Source organism: Euprymna scolopes, chromosome 43 (assembly GCF_053919585.1).
Source record: "Euprymna scolopes isolate OS-2025 chromosome 43, ASM5391958v1, whole genome shotgun sequence".
Classification (NCBI taxonomy): Eukaryota; Metazoa; Mollusca; class Cephalopoda; order Sepiida; family Sepiolidae; genus Euprymna; species Euprymna scolopes.
The window spans coordinates 38,196,803-38,212,799 of NC_136524.1; the positions used below are offsets into that span (position 1 = coordinate 38,196,803).

At 33.4% G+C, this 15,997-nt stretch overlaps 1 protein-coding gene across 12 annotated transcripts in view; it reads left to right on the forward strand.

The window, feature by feature from the left end:
* The window catches only part of LOC145268296 (uncharacterized), a 447,971-nt gene that overhangs the window by 338,742 nt on the left and 93,232 nt on the right, over positions 1–15,997 (forward strand). For all 12 annotated transcript variants that reach the window (XM_080123710.1, XM_080123715.1, XM_080123717.1 and 9 more), the window contains one exon: positions 11,366–11,480. In XM_080123710.1, the coding sequence (XP_079979836.1) occupies positions 11,366–11,480 (115 nt within the window). The remainder of the gene's footprint in view (positions 1–11,365; positions 11,481–15,997) is intronic.

Sequence of the window (15,997 nt, forward strand, 5' to 3'; positions counted from 1 at the left end):
ATTCATGCCAGTCATGGCATATTTCCTCTCCTCAAAATTTGAAAAGGTCTGGAACCATTTTAATTTTTGTATCCTAATTTTTCTTGCCTGATGAAATCAAATATGATTTGAAACGGTCTGCACATCGTAGCAAGATATGACTGTATTTACATAAAGAATAATAAAAAAATATATAATTTGCTCTCTTTGATTGAGCACTATCAATGACCCTTGTTGAAATTCAATTATTCTTAATTTTTGAATATTTTTCTACCTGGAATAAATATATATATATATATATATATATATATATATATATATATATATATAAAGAACTTGTATAGTGCTGTGGTAGTAAGCAAGATGCTTCCGTGGAGAATGTTCACACCACACATCCTTCTCTAGTTGAACATACATGTAAAACTCTTCTTTAAATAATACTCTTCAAGGAATGAATCGAAATTTTCTTCTCAAATTAGTATATAACATTAAAAATGGCAGGAAAAAAAAAAAAAAAAAAAAAAAAGACTCGCACACCTCCACCCCTCCATTCCTGATGAAACCTGACCCATTTGACCTCTGGAGAATTGTTATTTTTTTTCTAAATTTTAGATATTATTCATCCAGGGAAATATATATATAATTTTTAGTATTTTATTCAATATGTGTAAACAAAATTACCATTAGTCATAACAATAAATCTACTGTTTCAGTCTAAAAAGACTTTATCAGGCGACAAAAAACAGCCTTTGGTTTAAGTCGAGGCATGACCTTTAATGAAAATCTTTCTCTTTTTATTGAACACTATTAACAATTTTGTGAAATTCAATGGTTTTTACTTTTAGATATTTTACACCTTGAACAAATATATCTGTTGTTGTTGTTGTTGTTGTAGTAGTAGTAGTAGTAGTAGTAGTAGTAGTAGTAGTAGTAGTAAAATACTAAAATAAAATAAAAATGCAATTTCAATTCCTAGAAATACCAACTAAATACAACATATCTCAGACTTTGCACTTTCATAAGCTGACGTTCCACTAGAAATTACATATTTAGAAAAGGGGATTCAACTTGTGACAAAAAAATATGATGACCAAAAAAAAAAAAGAAAGAAACCTTAACTTAAATTGTGAAATAGAAAACAGAGATCATAAGTTGTTTACTGTAAAGCCTATTCAGAGATTTAAAAACAGAACAGCTATTAAATACATGGCTCTCCAGTGGAAAATAACCCTTTCCCAATAAGAAACGTATATAAAATCCAGTTACTATTTTTAATATATAAATCCGCAAAATAATAATGTACTAGCAGGACCTGTGGAAATTCCATAAAATGAGAAATATATTTAATCAATAAATGTTTTGCTAAAGCTGATATTTTTCTTAATAGTGTAAAAAAAAAAAAATAAAAATAAAAAAAATTTTTTGGACAGAAAAATAATGAACATGCAACAAATGAGTTTATTAACATTTTTATAAAAATAATGTCCATTGTATTTTAAATATAGAACTGGCCCAAATGAGATAAATTAATAATTACAAATAAATACTCAGAAAGTAATATCGTGCTACATAGTTCAATACAAATAATAAATTCACATAATCTTTAATTTATTCCTTCAGTCCAGCACCTCTTGGCAAGCTATGTTCTCTTTTTTCCTACGCTGTTTCTTTTGAATATTCCCTTTTCTTTTTTTTTTCTTTTTTTTTAAGGTAATGTTTCGCTAACTTCTTTCTTCAGTGAAGAACCACTACATGTCGAAATTACTATGCGTACCTTTCTTAAACCATTACAGCAATGATGTTCTAAAATGTAGCTGGGTCAAAGGGAGGTCACTCATATTGTCTAGAGAGCCAGATTGACCTTTTTAAAGTCAAATTTCATGAATTTGGCCTTGAGTCCTTCAAAAATTGTATTTGCTCTTATTCAAAGCATAACGTACAGACTAAGGAAGAAACAACAATATTACACAGATTTATAAATAAATGGATATTAAAAAGTATTTTAATAACTATTCCGTGATATTTTAATTGCCATATAAAATTATCTATTGCAATAAAGTCACATTCCTGCCTGTTTTTTGTTCACAATTTTATGAATACATACAAAAGGTCCACTGTTTCCAACTTAATTTTCATACTGAAAACGAATATTTATTCACTTACATTTCAGCACGATTTCTATATATACTATTTAAAAGAAAATCTACATTCAAGGAGTAACGTCATTTTCATATTACATTAAAGAAAATCTATTTTAATAATGACCTCCATGTTATTAATGGTTAGTAGCTATAGAATTGTCTCCATTTTTTTTTTAGTTAGAAATATTATTTAAAGTTGATTTATTAAATTTATTAATATATAATTTATTTCCTATTATTATTATTATTAGTAGTAGTAGTAGTAGTAGTATTAGTATTATTATTATTATTATAATTATTATAATTATTATTATTATTGTTGTTGTTATTATTATTATAATTATTATTATTGTTATTATTATTATAATTATTATTATTGTTGTTATTATTATTATAATTATTATTATTATTATTAGTAGTAGTAGTAGTATTATAATTATTATTATTATTATTATAATTATTATTATTATAATTATTATTATTATTATTATTATTAGTCTATACCAGTTGCCTTTAAAAATGGGATTAAGTTTATTTATTTAAGCTGTGAGAGTTATTTTCCCTTTAAGCTAATTCTTGTTTAATTTTCGTACATGAAAATTGATGTATTTTATGCTTTCATGATTCCAACATGTAATCCACTTTCAGGAAAATCATAAGAAGTTAGGATATTCTTGTATCTTAAATAGTATATGACTAAACCTTTCTGTTTGCCAATATTTTTCAACCTGGGAATACGCCATTTGGGCAGGAGCTGCTCAGCACACCCTATCCTGCCCTGGTAGTTCAAAACGTGGTCAAAACCTAATAAGTGATATCATTTTCTCTTCCCTGCAACCTTTTTCCCACAGAAGAGACATCACGGGCCTGTCTCTGCTCTATCGCTATTTTCATGGCAAGTGCTTGACTGAACACCAATCTATGGTCCCACATTGCCAAACTTTCACAAAAAAACACTCGACTAGCTAAAACCACTATATATGATATTCCCCACTCTCTATCTGTGCCTAAATGTAAACGCAGAATCCATGAACAAAGCTTCTTTCCCGGAACTGCCCGCCTTTAGGACACTATTCCACTGGCATGCTTCCCAGTTGAATATAACATGGCAGCCTTCAAATCTAATGTAAATAAGTTTCTGTTAAGCTGTCCTCATAAATAATTAACCCTTATCCTTGAGTGGCCTTTGGGCCTTGATAAGTGCTGGCTCCCAAGTAAATGTATAGCACTAAACCAATCATGCATTAGTAGACTTTATTCTTCATGGTAGGTTAGTAACTCTTGTAGCATTCACTTCACATTTTCTTTGCTTCTGTAAGTGTCTATTTTAGTGTCTGGCCAAAACACTGTTGCTAAAAATAGATTTTTAATGTTTAGACTTGTCGGTTGTTTAGACATTCTCTCCTTACTCTCTTGTTTCTCTCCATTAATCCGCTACCAATACATCGTCACAGATGATAATATCCTTTCTTCTTTTGTGGCTTTCTTCTCTCCATGGTAACAGTTATTTTTAGCGGATCATTGTATTCTTCTTATAGAATTTCACACTGATTTATTCGTTTGCCTTTCAGTTTTCTAAAAATTGGCTCACTAATTGTTTTGCAAAAATCTGCATAAAGCTGTACAAGCATTGACGCAGAAAACTTGACTAGGCCAGATTTTTTTTTGTTTCTGCAAATCTTTATTGGTTTCACTTCAAGGGGGACTAAAATGATTCAAAAAAAAAATTTTTTTTTTAATGGAAATCGCTGCAGACAAGGCGCACAGCCGTTTTATATAAGAAACTATGGAAAAAGGAAAGGATTATTTCAAATTAAAAAAAAAAAAAACAGCCAACAATAAGTGTCAGATAGATAGATTCTAACTCAGAAAGCAGCAATTCTCCCTCCTTTGTCAGAAACGCTGCTCATGGTATGCGATGACTAAAAAAAAAAAAAAAAATAAGGGAAGCAAAAGTTATGAGAGTGACTAAAGTAAAGCCAAGATTCATTTTCTGTTTTCATTTGTTTGCAAATATTTAAAATATCTTTCCTTTTTGCTCCAAACAAATGAAAAAGGTAAGATTAATTATTGTTGCATTTTATTTACCGACACACTTATAAGCAGGTTTTGTACACTCATCTTTGAAAACCCAGGTTCGTTTTGTCTACTGATGAACTCATTCAGATGTCGATGTTTGTAGAAAAATCTTTATTTAAAAAGATAGACAGTTACATAAATAACAAAGCGACAGGCCACTTGTGTACGCATGAGAAACAGAAAGGCAGATAGATCTCATCACTACACCCAGTCACACTGGGGACAGCACCTATACACATCTTTTCTGCTTGGATTATCACCATCCAAAGAGAATATCCTCAGCTGGAAGTCATATAGTTTTGTTGATTTCTATACTAGGGTTAGCTCTAACTCTTTAAGATGTCACTAAAGCGTTTACATTTAAACGTGACTATCATTATGCAACACTTGCTCTTCTTTCATTAGCCATGACTGGGTAAATGTTTTAAGGAATTTGTTATTGTATCCTTAGGATTGCTTACACCGGGGATTGAACCTCCAACCTCCAGAAAGCTGTCACTTAGTAGTCAAAATAATCAAATTATCAATCCTTATCTAAAATATTCTGAAACCTAATTGTCATACTTTTGTATAGTATTTGCAATCACCAACTGAGAGGCAGGAATAATTTCCAGACATTTCCGTTTACTGATGGATGTATAAACCATTATACAACCTGTGCCATAATTGGTGTGAACCCACTCAGATACCAATGTTTATAAAAAAAAAAAAAAAGGTTTATTTAAAAACAGTTGCATAAAACATCAGAGCGACTGACCATGTGTATACAAATGAGAAAGAAAGGCAGAAAGATAGGATTGCTTGTCTCACTACATCTAACTATGCTGCGCATGCTGCTCCCAATTCGGGGATAGCGCACAGACACATTTTTTCTGCTAGAAGTTTTACTAGCTAAAGAGACAAAACAAAATCCCTATACGAAAGTCGTATGGTTTCATCGACTTCTGCTTTGAGGTCACCTCTGACCCTTTTGGTGTCATTCAAACTTTTCCATTCAAACAATAGCCCTTGTTAGTGTACTGAAGCAGCAGTCACTCTAGGCAGATTGAATCGGCTTCCTTTGAAGGAAGAAGTTTCATGGGAATATTAAGTTCAAAAGCGGTCCACTGTCACTTCTATATCCTCGTCAGGTTTTTGCAATTCTTGCAGGGAGATATTGATGTCCTCCTACATACATGCCTGGTATTCCCAAAGTTTCACCCATCTGGTATTGACCAAGTTCAAAGTTGCTTAACTTCAGTGATTTAATAAGAAGCAGTGTATCAACGTGATTGTGCTTGTTATTAATATTATTATTTATATGAAACTGATAATTCTAAGGAAATTCATTATTGCCACTCAGGAAACTAAAATGCCAACAAATTACCAAAAATGCTATTGTTTACATATATTTAAAATGTCCTTCATTGGTTTTTTGCTCAAAATCCACCAGAAGTTAGGATTAATGTGTGATGTAAATTTTCCTCTTTTTAGTAGAATTCTGCTTTTTTTTTTATTTTTTATTTTATTTTATTTTTTTTTAATCTGGGGGAAAAACACAGATTTTTGCTTAAATCACTGTTTTACCAAAATCTCACCCTCCTTGCCTTATCAAATTGCTACAGCCTGTGGCATGTCCCTAGTAGAGCCACTTTGGCTGATAATAATCTCTTTGAGTATACTTTTATTTCACGCATTCTTGTGAAAACTAACTTGCCTTAGAAGTGATGAAGAGGCTGTATTGAAATAAGCTGGAGAAAGAAAGTAGGTAACTTATGCAAGCCATTTATTTCTTAGCATTTGTCTGAATCACTTGTGTTACAAGCCCTGCTTCCTTACTTTTATTTGGTTGAATTTTCTCGTTGTACTGTAGTCGTTATATGTCAACAGTCAGGACCCACACGTTTTATGCAGATAGTCGCAAAAAAAAAAAAAAAAACAAGATAAGGAAAGAATTTGACTCCCTTTTTATTTTATTTTTTCAATTGAAACAACAGACATTTATTTACAAGTACTTCCAGAATAACGCCTTATTTCTTGTTCAAAAGTCTTCTCATATTCAAATTTTTTTTTTTTTACAAGGGAATCACCACATCAAGGCTCAGAGGCCACTCGAGGCTAAGGGTTAAAAAGTGTACAGTGGTCAAGAGGGCAATATAGTAATCATTAAAAGTGTAAATTTGGTAAATTGGATTACTTAATGGGAACAGCTCATCAAGAACTTGTTTACATTGGACTTGAAGACGGCCATATTGTAGTCAGCTGGAAAGCAGGTCTGCTGTGTTGAACACGTGGTATTTTCCTTTTGGCTGGCCATGTTCAAGATGCGTCTATTTCTGACAATCTTGGATCACATGTGTAACGTGTCTATTTCTGTCACTCTCGAACCATGTGTGTAATACATCTATTTTCATCATTCTTGGGCCACATTTTTTTATAATCTTTTTCTTTCCTTCTTCCTCACTGTGATGTCACCTCACACACGGCTCTGTCATTTGTATATGTTGGCTGGCGTACAGCTGCTGAGGTATCACGCATGTGAGGACTAAAGGACAAGGTAAGGGAAGCAAGAGTTATGAGGTTACCGCAAAAATAAACCCAACGTCCACTTTCTATTCTTCTTTATCCTGACATTGCTCGACGAGGGAGAGATCCTTCCAGACTAAGGCAATTTTTAACTTTTTGTCCCAATCCAGATTTCTTCTGTTGGAGAGCTGGATTTTTTTCTCCACATTAAAAATCGACCTTGCATCTAACTTTGCCCTCGTGGGGAGGCAAATAAATAGGGACTATAAATGAAGCTAAAATAGATGCAAATGTGAATAAGAAATTTAGATAGGATTGGTCAAAGAAAGATTTTATTTCTAGTGATAATGGCGACCTCCCTACACACACATACACATGCTTGGGAAATTGATGGTCGTGGGGGATGTTCCTCCCCTTACCAGGGTGGGAAATTAATTTCGATTTCTTGTCATTGGCCACTGATGTAATTAACAGTTACTTGTATTAAATAAATAATAATAAATAAATATAACCGATGATCTTAGAAAGCAACAAACTTTTTTGTTTCTGCTGCTTATGTAGTATAATAGGATTTCCAAAAGATGCAATTTTAGGTAGAAACATGATTACATACTTTCATGCGATGTCGAAATTAGGAAAAATTCTAAAAATTGTGAAAAATGATCCTGTGGAAAAATAATTAAAAATAAGCATAAAATTTATTGAATTAATGCAGTTTTATTATATTTGATAATGTTGAAGAGTTTTTAAAATCTAGGGGAGCTAACTGCAATCTATGATTTGGACAAAGTAATTTTAATTCACAATTTCTGAATAGAAAATGGAGAACCATGAGTTTTTTTGTTTTTTTTTGTTTGCTTGTTTTTTTTTGTTTTTTTGTTTTTTTTTTTTCGTTTCTAAAAAACAGTTCTAGCAGATCTTCTACTCAGTCATTTTTTGGAAAATATTTGGAATTTTTACTAATCTTGATTTTAACATGACATTGAGTGATAGTGTTTTTATCTCAAATGCATTTTTTAAATCCCCTTATACTACTAGGAAGATTAGGGTTGTTGTTTTTTTTTTTTTTTCTCCTATGATTAAAAAGTGTCTACCAAATTGACAAATATCTAAAAATATACTTGGTATATTTTTAGCTTTTTATACTTGGTATATTTTTAGCTCCCAATTTATGATCGTTTACTTTTTTTTTTAAAGTAGAGGTAAATGGAAAGGGAGACAACTCGTGCTTTATTTAAATTTTACTATTTGTTTGTTCATTAAGATTTTTTTTTTTTGAAAGTTACTACTAGCGGGGGGTGCCCGGCATTGCCCAGGTGTTTGTAAGTGTGTGTTGACAAGAAAAAAATAAGTGGTAGTAAGGAAGGCAAGCTGGAACCCGAACAGCGAAGGAGGAAAAGAATGTTAAAAAGAAAAAAAAGTGTTAGTCGACAGGCAGGCTCGAACCTGTGACACAATACAAAGGGGGAAAAGAAAATGAAAGAAAACTTAAGACTTTACCGCTACACTAAGATCTTAGAGGAAGTGAAAACCGTTCAAATTTAGCAATTAAAAGGTTGATTTGCAGAAAGTGAAAGTTAAAGGAATGAGTTCACGCTGTTAGCCAGTTAAGCTTACAGCTTTCTGCCTGCTGTATTTCTTTCCCCACAATGTTTGGGAAAACCAGCTACCCACTAAAAGGGAGTGTCCAAATGAATAGCAATTGTCTGATATGAGGGGTTTCCCCCCACAGTGATCAAAACTAATTGCCTCCTGGACGTCTGGACCACGAGGGCCAGGACGGGTGGCTTAGCTCCGGTATTAATTTCGCTTTTATACGAAAAAGCCAAACAAACACGTGAGAGGGCAGAATAGAAGGAATTTTATAAGTCAATCAAAATAAATCTACAGGCGACATCCATTCACAAATTGTATCTATTACAATCTAGGGAGTATATAAAAAGTTCTAAAGAAGAGTAACACCTCCAGAAAGCCCGGCGAAAAAAAAAAAAAGCCTTTGCCGGACATACAAAAACGCGTGCAGCCATTTTATCTTTTCTATATATAGATTATATCTAAGAATATAGCCAGAGACACTGCGTACTCCGAATAGAACAGATAGTTTGTCAAGGGCTACTCTGAAAAAGAATGGATAGCTTCACAATGTATAACACATTTATTTCTTTTAAAAACTTTTTATTTAGGTAAGAAGGCTAATTTTTTAGCTGCTAAACTATGCAAATTTAATTCCCTATTAAAGCTATTTTTCTATTAAGTTATGTGAGAGGGGACTCTGTGACCAAACTTTTTTTTTTTCATAATCGTAGTTATGAACTTTAACTAAGTATAATTAGTTTGTTTTTTTGTTTTTTTTTTGTTTTTTTTATAACTGTAAAGGAGAATAGAAAAGGCATTATGGATGCATTTTCAGCTGCCCCAGAAACTCTCACTTCCCCGATTTCCGTCTCTCTCAGTCCTTGTCTCAAACAAATGAGCAATGTTCCTGAGAAAGGGGGAAGAAAATACTCAGCAGTTTTGTGTGAGTAGTAACTAGAAATTACTACATTTTCTTTCCATTCTATTTTTGTCGCTATGCCATTAATAAGGGTACTGAAGATAAACGTGTTCCTGGGTTGACACTATCCACCTGGTAGGGACTCAAACCTTGAAGTTCCTCCCAAGGAGGATATCCTATTAGCAGGTGCAAAATACTGGACTGTTGCATTGTTATTTGGTGGCTGGAGTCTGGACCATGAAGTAGCTGGTGGAGTCTCTCAATGCCATATTAATGGGAACTGCTATGACTTTTCCTTTTCAATGGTCTACAAAAGTCTTCCTTTTTCACTCCTTCTTTCATCTCTATTCTTCCCGTCTTGCTTCTCCTCTGTCCTGCTCTTAATAATCCCGCTGGCCTTTTCCACAAACTTCACAACCTCTGAAAAATTCCAACAAACAAATCGAGAGAAAACCCAAAACCACAACTTCGAATATAAACCCCCACGACAAGGTTTCCTTCTCTAATATCAAGGGTCTACGTTCCAACCTTCTAGCAGTTGAAATTTAATTACAGGAGACAAAACCTGACCTGTTGTTCTCGTATGAAACTGGCATTATTACAACTGCTTCCTTAGCTAATTTCTCCATCAAAGGCTGCTCTAAATTCACATCCAAACCTGACCCTCAAAATCGCCATGGACATGAAATATATGCCTACATTTTGAATACCTTCCCCTGTACAGGGACATCTCCAAAGAAGATCCAAAACATCCCTATGTGGGCTTTATCGTAGCACAGCACAGCATTTATATTTGCCCTCTTAAGGTTAAAAATGCCTCTAAGAAAAAATATGGTGCTTATGCATTATAAGTTGATTTCTAAAATAAAAAAAAATAAATAAAAATAATGCATTCTAAGTAAAAACACTAGTACGTTCTCATGTATCACATCGAAATACGCTAGAATTCGCAAAAATAACAAAACATGATTGAATAGAAAAATAATTACAAGTAAAAACAAAATTCATCGAACAATGCAGTTATAGTTTCTTTAAAATAAAATTTTTAAAAATGTTTCTTTTATTACAAGTGATAAGTCAGTTAATTCCATATGACAAACTGACTTCTCTCCCTTGTTTTCCATGATTTCATGGATAGAATTAGTATACGGTAATATTTTATCTTTACTTGTAATTTTTATGCTTAAAAATTCTAGACATAAGGTTTATTATCAGCGTATCTTGATTTAAATCTTTGTAATGGGACATAAATACACCTGAAGAAGGTCAGAGGTTACATTGACTGAAACACTATGTAAATGACACTCAAGATGAGAACAGTAGTCTGAAGAATTCAAATAATATGTACTACTAAACCGGTTTACAAAGTAAAAATGAAAGAAGTGTAAAAAAAGAGCATTCTACCCTAACTATTCTGTGCTATGACAGGTATTCTTCTGGTGTTTATAAATAAACTAGGAGAGGGGGGGGTAGTTGTAAAATATGGTTTAATATGATGTAGATTTTGTATATATTGTAATAGTCCATTTTAAAAACAAAAACACAGGACTTGGGTGCCATCTTATAGTGTTATTAAAAAAAAAAAAGAAAAGAAATGGCATGTAGTGGGTGCCTATAAGAAAGTTGAGAATTTCAAAAGATAGAAGAAAAGAAACATTATTAAAAGAGCAAAAAATGTTGTGTGCTGGGTGCGAACTTTCAAAAGTTAAGTTCATAAGCGAGCACGCTGTAGATTGGACCAAGATGTTATCACGTTGCAAATTTTTAAAATGAAACAACAAATTAACTGTTCACGCATGCATGATTAACAGCATCGAAACCAAGATTTTTACCTGACTCCCACCCCTCTCAAACAAAACAACATTTTAACATGAAATAATTCACATTTTTTCCTTATTTTCCGATATGTGTCCAAGAGATTGCTCTTGCTAACGGTGCCAGGGTCATGCTGGTTCGATGCGGATGACAAAAGTTTTTAGCGGACATACAAACACACAGACGACTGAGACTTATATAATAGATAAACACAGTGAATGTGTAATTAAGTAAGCAGTTCCCAGTCCCATGCAATAATTAACTGTAATATATACATAAACATAAGTATCGGCAAAAAAAGAATCTATAGATATGCATATTAATGTTTTCCTGTTTGTTTTATGTTTTTCAGGCTGAAGGAGATTCCCCTGAAGGTAAAACTGAAGACTCTGAGTTTGTACAAGAGAAAATTAAAACAAAGAACTCTAAAAGTAACCCTTCAAGTGAAGAAGATGTTCATGTTAAAAGCAAGTATTTTTATTTTTTCATTTTTTTTACTTCTTAAAAACCATTATTTACCTTTTGATGTTACTTTCGGTATTTATCAACACTTATTGTTAGGTTAGTTTTTGGCCTTGGGGCAGATGCATAGCTAGAGGGTCGTGGGTGAGGGGGGTGACAGCAAAAGAGGGGTGACAAAATTTTTCAGCCAGGCTAAGGTCCGAAAATAGGATTTATTTATCATATATTATGTAAAAAAATTTTAATTTTTTGATCTTTTCTAAAATATTAGGAACTCTTACATTTTTTTTTTTTTAATTAATAACGGCTTAACCTTTATCCTCGAGTGGCCTCTTGGCCTTGATAAGTGGTGATGCCTATGTAAAAAAAAACCAAAAAAAAAACTGAAGAATATTTTTGCCAATGTTTATTGAAAACTCTAAACCCTGTATTTTTTTGTAGTTTTTAATTTGAAATCATTTGATGACACTCATTTCACTTTCGTTTAACTGAAAAATAATTGGAAAAAGGATTAAGTGGTCATATAAGTGTTGTATCTAAGAGGGGGGGGGCGATCCGGGTGACAGCAAAGGAGAGGTGGCATAATCTCAGTGGGGTTACATTTAAGCAGACCGTCCTGGATGACGTTTACTCTAGCTTCGCCAGTGCCTTGAAGTAGTAAATTTTTTTAGCCCCTTATATCAAGTGGCTTCATACCTTGTATGGAGCGATTTCCATTAAAAAAAAAAAAAGATCTGTAATATTTGAACAATTACTACTACTACCACTACTAACTGTTACGTTTCTGAATTTTTGAGAAGACAATTGATTATTTGTATTATTTTGATTCTTTGGACTACTGTTCTCATCTTGAGTGTTATTTTTTGACAGTGTTTTGATTAATGAAACCTCCAACCTTCTTCATGTGTCTTGTTGAACTTGGGAATGTTTCTGTCAGTCGCCCACACTGAGAATTGAACCTTCAAACTTCAGGAGAATGTCACTTTTACAGTTGATTTTTTTTTTTTTTCCAAGTACTCTAACCACTGCACCATATGTTCAAATTCCCGACTTCAACAAAATACACCTGAAGAAGGTCAGAGGTTACATTGACTGAAACACTATGTAAATGACACTCAAGATGAGAACGGTAGTTCGAAGAATTCAAATAATATGTACTACTAAACCGGTTTACAAAGTAAAAATGAATGAAGTGTAAAAAAAGAGTATTCCAACCTAATTTTAAATTGCTAATTTCAGATTAGGTGTCTATTTTGAAAAAAAAAAAATTTATTGCATTTTCACCCCAAATAAGGCACAATGTCATTTTGATGTAGAGGGCTACTATCTGGGACATAATTTGCAGGGATATTATGTAGGGAATTGATGTTTTCATAGATGTCAGGTACCCAATTGAGTTTCAACCTATAGTGCCCTCCCATCTGTAAAACATTCACAATAAACACTCGTCTAGCTATAACTTCTGCCAACAATTTCCGTTACTCTCTATCTGTACCTAAAACTAAACAAAAATTCCTTTCCTAGAACTGCCCATTTCTGGAACACAGCACTTTGGAGTTGCTTCCCAGCTGAATACAATCTCTCCATTTGAGATTTCTCTGTATTAGGAGATCTGTCATAGAGGGGCGGATTGCACATTCCAGTATTTTCTGATAGGTGATTTTATCTAACCAAACTCCATTTGCACCTATAGAACGGCTGGAAATGTCCTCTCAATTATTAAATCCTTTCTCTTTAATATGGCATTAAGATTAGTCATCAATAGGTAGAAATCAGAAGATCATGGTATCAACACTGGCATCCCTCAGGGTTCCATCCTGGACCCAACTCTCCTCTTGATCTACATCAATAATCTCCCAAATCACATTCTTAGATCATTCATAGACATTTATGCAGAAAACACCGCAGTTTATGGCAGCACATCAAGGGGCAGCAATGACCAAGATCTTTGTGATTCTCTCTCTTCTGATTTTGACACATGGTGCAATGGGGAAAAAGGTGACTGATTAATTTTAATGCATCTAAAACCGAGTTTCATTCTTTTCATCACGATCACTCTGAAGTCCGTCTGGCATCAATTGAAATGAATGGCTCTCGTCTTGGGGAAGCACTATGTTTTGAAAAGCTTCTGGGACTGGCCTTCACCCCCTGATCTGAAGTGGAACACATACATCAAATCTGTTGCCAACATTGCTTGAAAAATGATTGGATCATTCTACTACCTCAATATTTTACTGCTAATGAAATCCTATCTGTGTAAGAGCCAGGTATGTCCAAGAGTGAAGTACTATTGCCACATCTGGGCAGGGGCTGTTCGACACGCCCTATGTTGCATTGATAGGTTTCAGGACTAGTTTCACAGCCTGGTAGGTGGTGCCTTTTTCTCTTCCCTGCAGTCTCTTTCTCACAGAAGTGATATTGCAAGCTGGTCTTTGCTCTATTGTTTTCATAGCAAGTGCTCATCTGGGCTCCAATCTATGTCCCCCCCCCCTTGCCAAACTTTCACAAAAAAAAAAAAAAAAAAAAACTCCATTAACTACAACCACTTTTAGCAGTTTCCCTTGTTCTCTGTCTCTGGCTGGATCTAAACGCAGATTCCATGAACAAAACTTCTTTTCTGGAGCTGCCCGTCTGTGAAACACTGCTTCACTGGCCTGCTTCCTGGCCAATTACAATATGGCAGCCTTCAAGTCCAATGTAAACAAGTTCTTGTTGAGCCATCCCCTTAGATAATCCAAGTTTTGCTCAATCTGCACCATAACCGATTACTACACTACCACCTTATATTCATTAACCCTTATCTTTAAGTGGCCTTCAGGCCTTGATAAGTGGTGATTCCCTTGAAAAAAAATTTATACATATGTACATCCTTACAAATGATCATCTTCACTGGTGATTACCATTTCATCATGTTTTGCCACTGCTTTTTTTTTTTTTTTTTTTTTTTACATTAAATAGTCGTCACTTATCAAGGCCAGATGCCATTCGAGAATAAGGGCTAATGAGATGGAATGATTGTCAGGATCAAGCTCAAGTGCACAATTCTTGATAGGAATCTTTTGACATTAGCTTTGAAGAGAACCAAGTTGTGGGGAAGCAGTCCTGTGGCAATGTGTTCTACAAATGGGAAGTCCTTCAAAGAAGCTCTGTTTGTGGAAATTCTGCTTAATGAGACCTTTTCTTCATTGTGATAGAAAGATGAGTTCTTGCTGTAAATGTCTTACAAGGAGGAACCAGGGATTAGAGCTCAGTCGAGCATCTGCCATGGAAATGATGCCAGAGCAAAGAAAGAGGCTAGCAACGTTTCTTTTGTAAGAAAGGAACCTAAGAGATCATCCCCAGCAGATTTCAGAGTCAATTTTGTACTCTGTTAAAGCAGGAACAAGTGCTCTGAGCAGCACCCTATCGAAAGATGTGGCTGTAGTACTGTTGATCTTTCAATGTGCTTTATATAGGAAGTCATGTAATTTCCAGAGTAGTAGACTATTTTCTTATATTTTGACGTTTTTGTCTTATAGTTGACCTTTTTTTTAATTAAAATTAGATGTCATAATAAATGCTATAATACTGACCAATCTCTCTGATATTTCTATTTGTTTGCCCATTGCATTTTTTCTCGGAAACTATTGGGCCGATCTGCCTGAAATTTTGTATGGACGTTTACTATGATGAGGTGCAGTGAACTAAGTATTATGGCATCAGTTCGATGTACAGTTAGAGATTATTATTAAGGATTGATAGGTATTAGTATTTCCTACAAAAATGAGCACAATGTTAAATATATTCAACCGCCAATTTGGCATGAAGCACTCCTAAGTCAATGAGCTATAACTTTTGCCTGTCCTTATGGGCTAAATGTCTAATAATATGCATTATTTTTTTCATTCTGATTGGGAGCAGTATATATATAATGAGAGGGTAAGTCTATGATTATAGAATGAAAAGAATAGCGATTAGTTGTGGTGACAAAATTGTTAAGGAGAAGCCAGAGATTGGAGTTCAATCAAGCACCTCCATAGAAATAATTTTAAAATGGAGTGAGAAGGAAGGAGAGAGACTAGCAACTGTCATGCCGCCTTTATTTGTAACTTTGTAGGTTATATATATATATATATATATATATATATATATATATATATATATATATATAGAACTTGAAAAATTGTACACACTACAAAATATAGGAGACAGGTTCAAATCAAAAACATATTAATGTGTTTCTTTGTTAGGTACATTTGTAGGAAGCCATTCTTAACGAGGGGGTGCGTTTTGTAACTATTCTCTACTTTCATCTGACAATTTAATGAACAAAAGATACCATAAAAATTGAATTTAACATGAAAATCCTATGTAAAAAATAGTATGATCCATATTCTGCGTTAGTTCCCTTTATTAGCATAAACTTTGCTAGTCGAAATATTTTTTTTTCTCAAAATATTAATTTTAGACACTTTGATAAAGTTTCTGTTAATAAAGAAATGAAATATTAAGGCTAATGAATCAATAACATTAATTATATTAA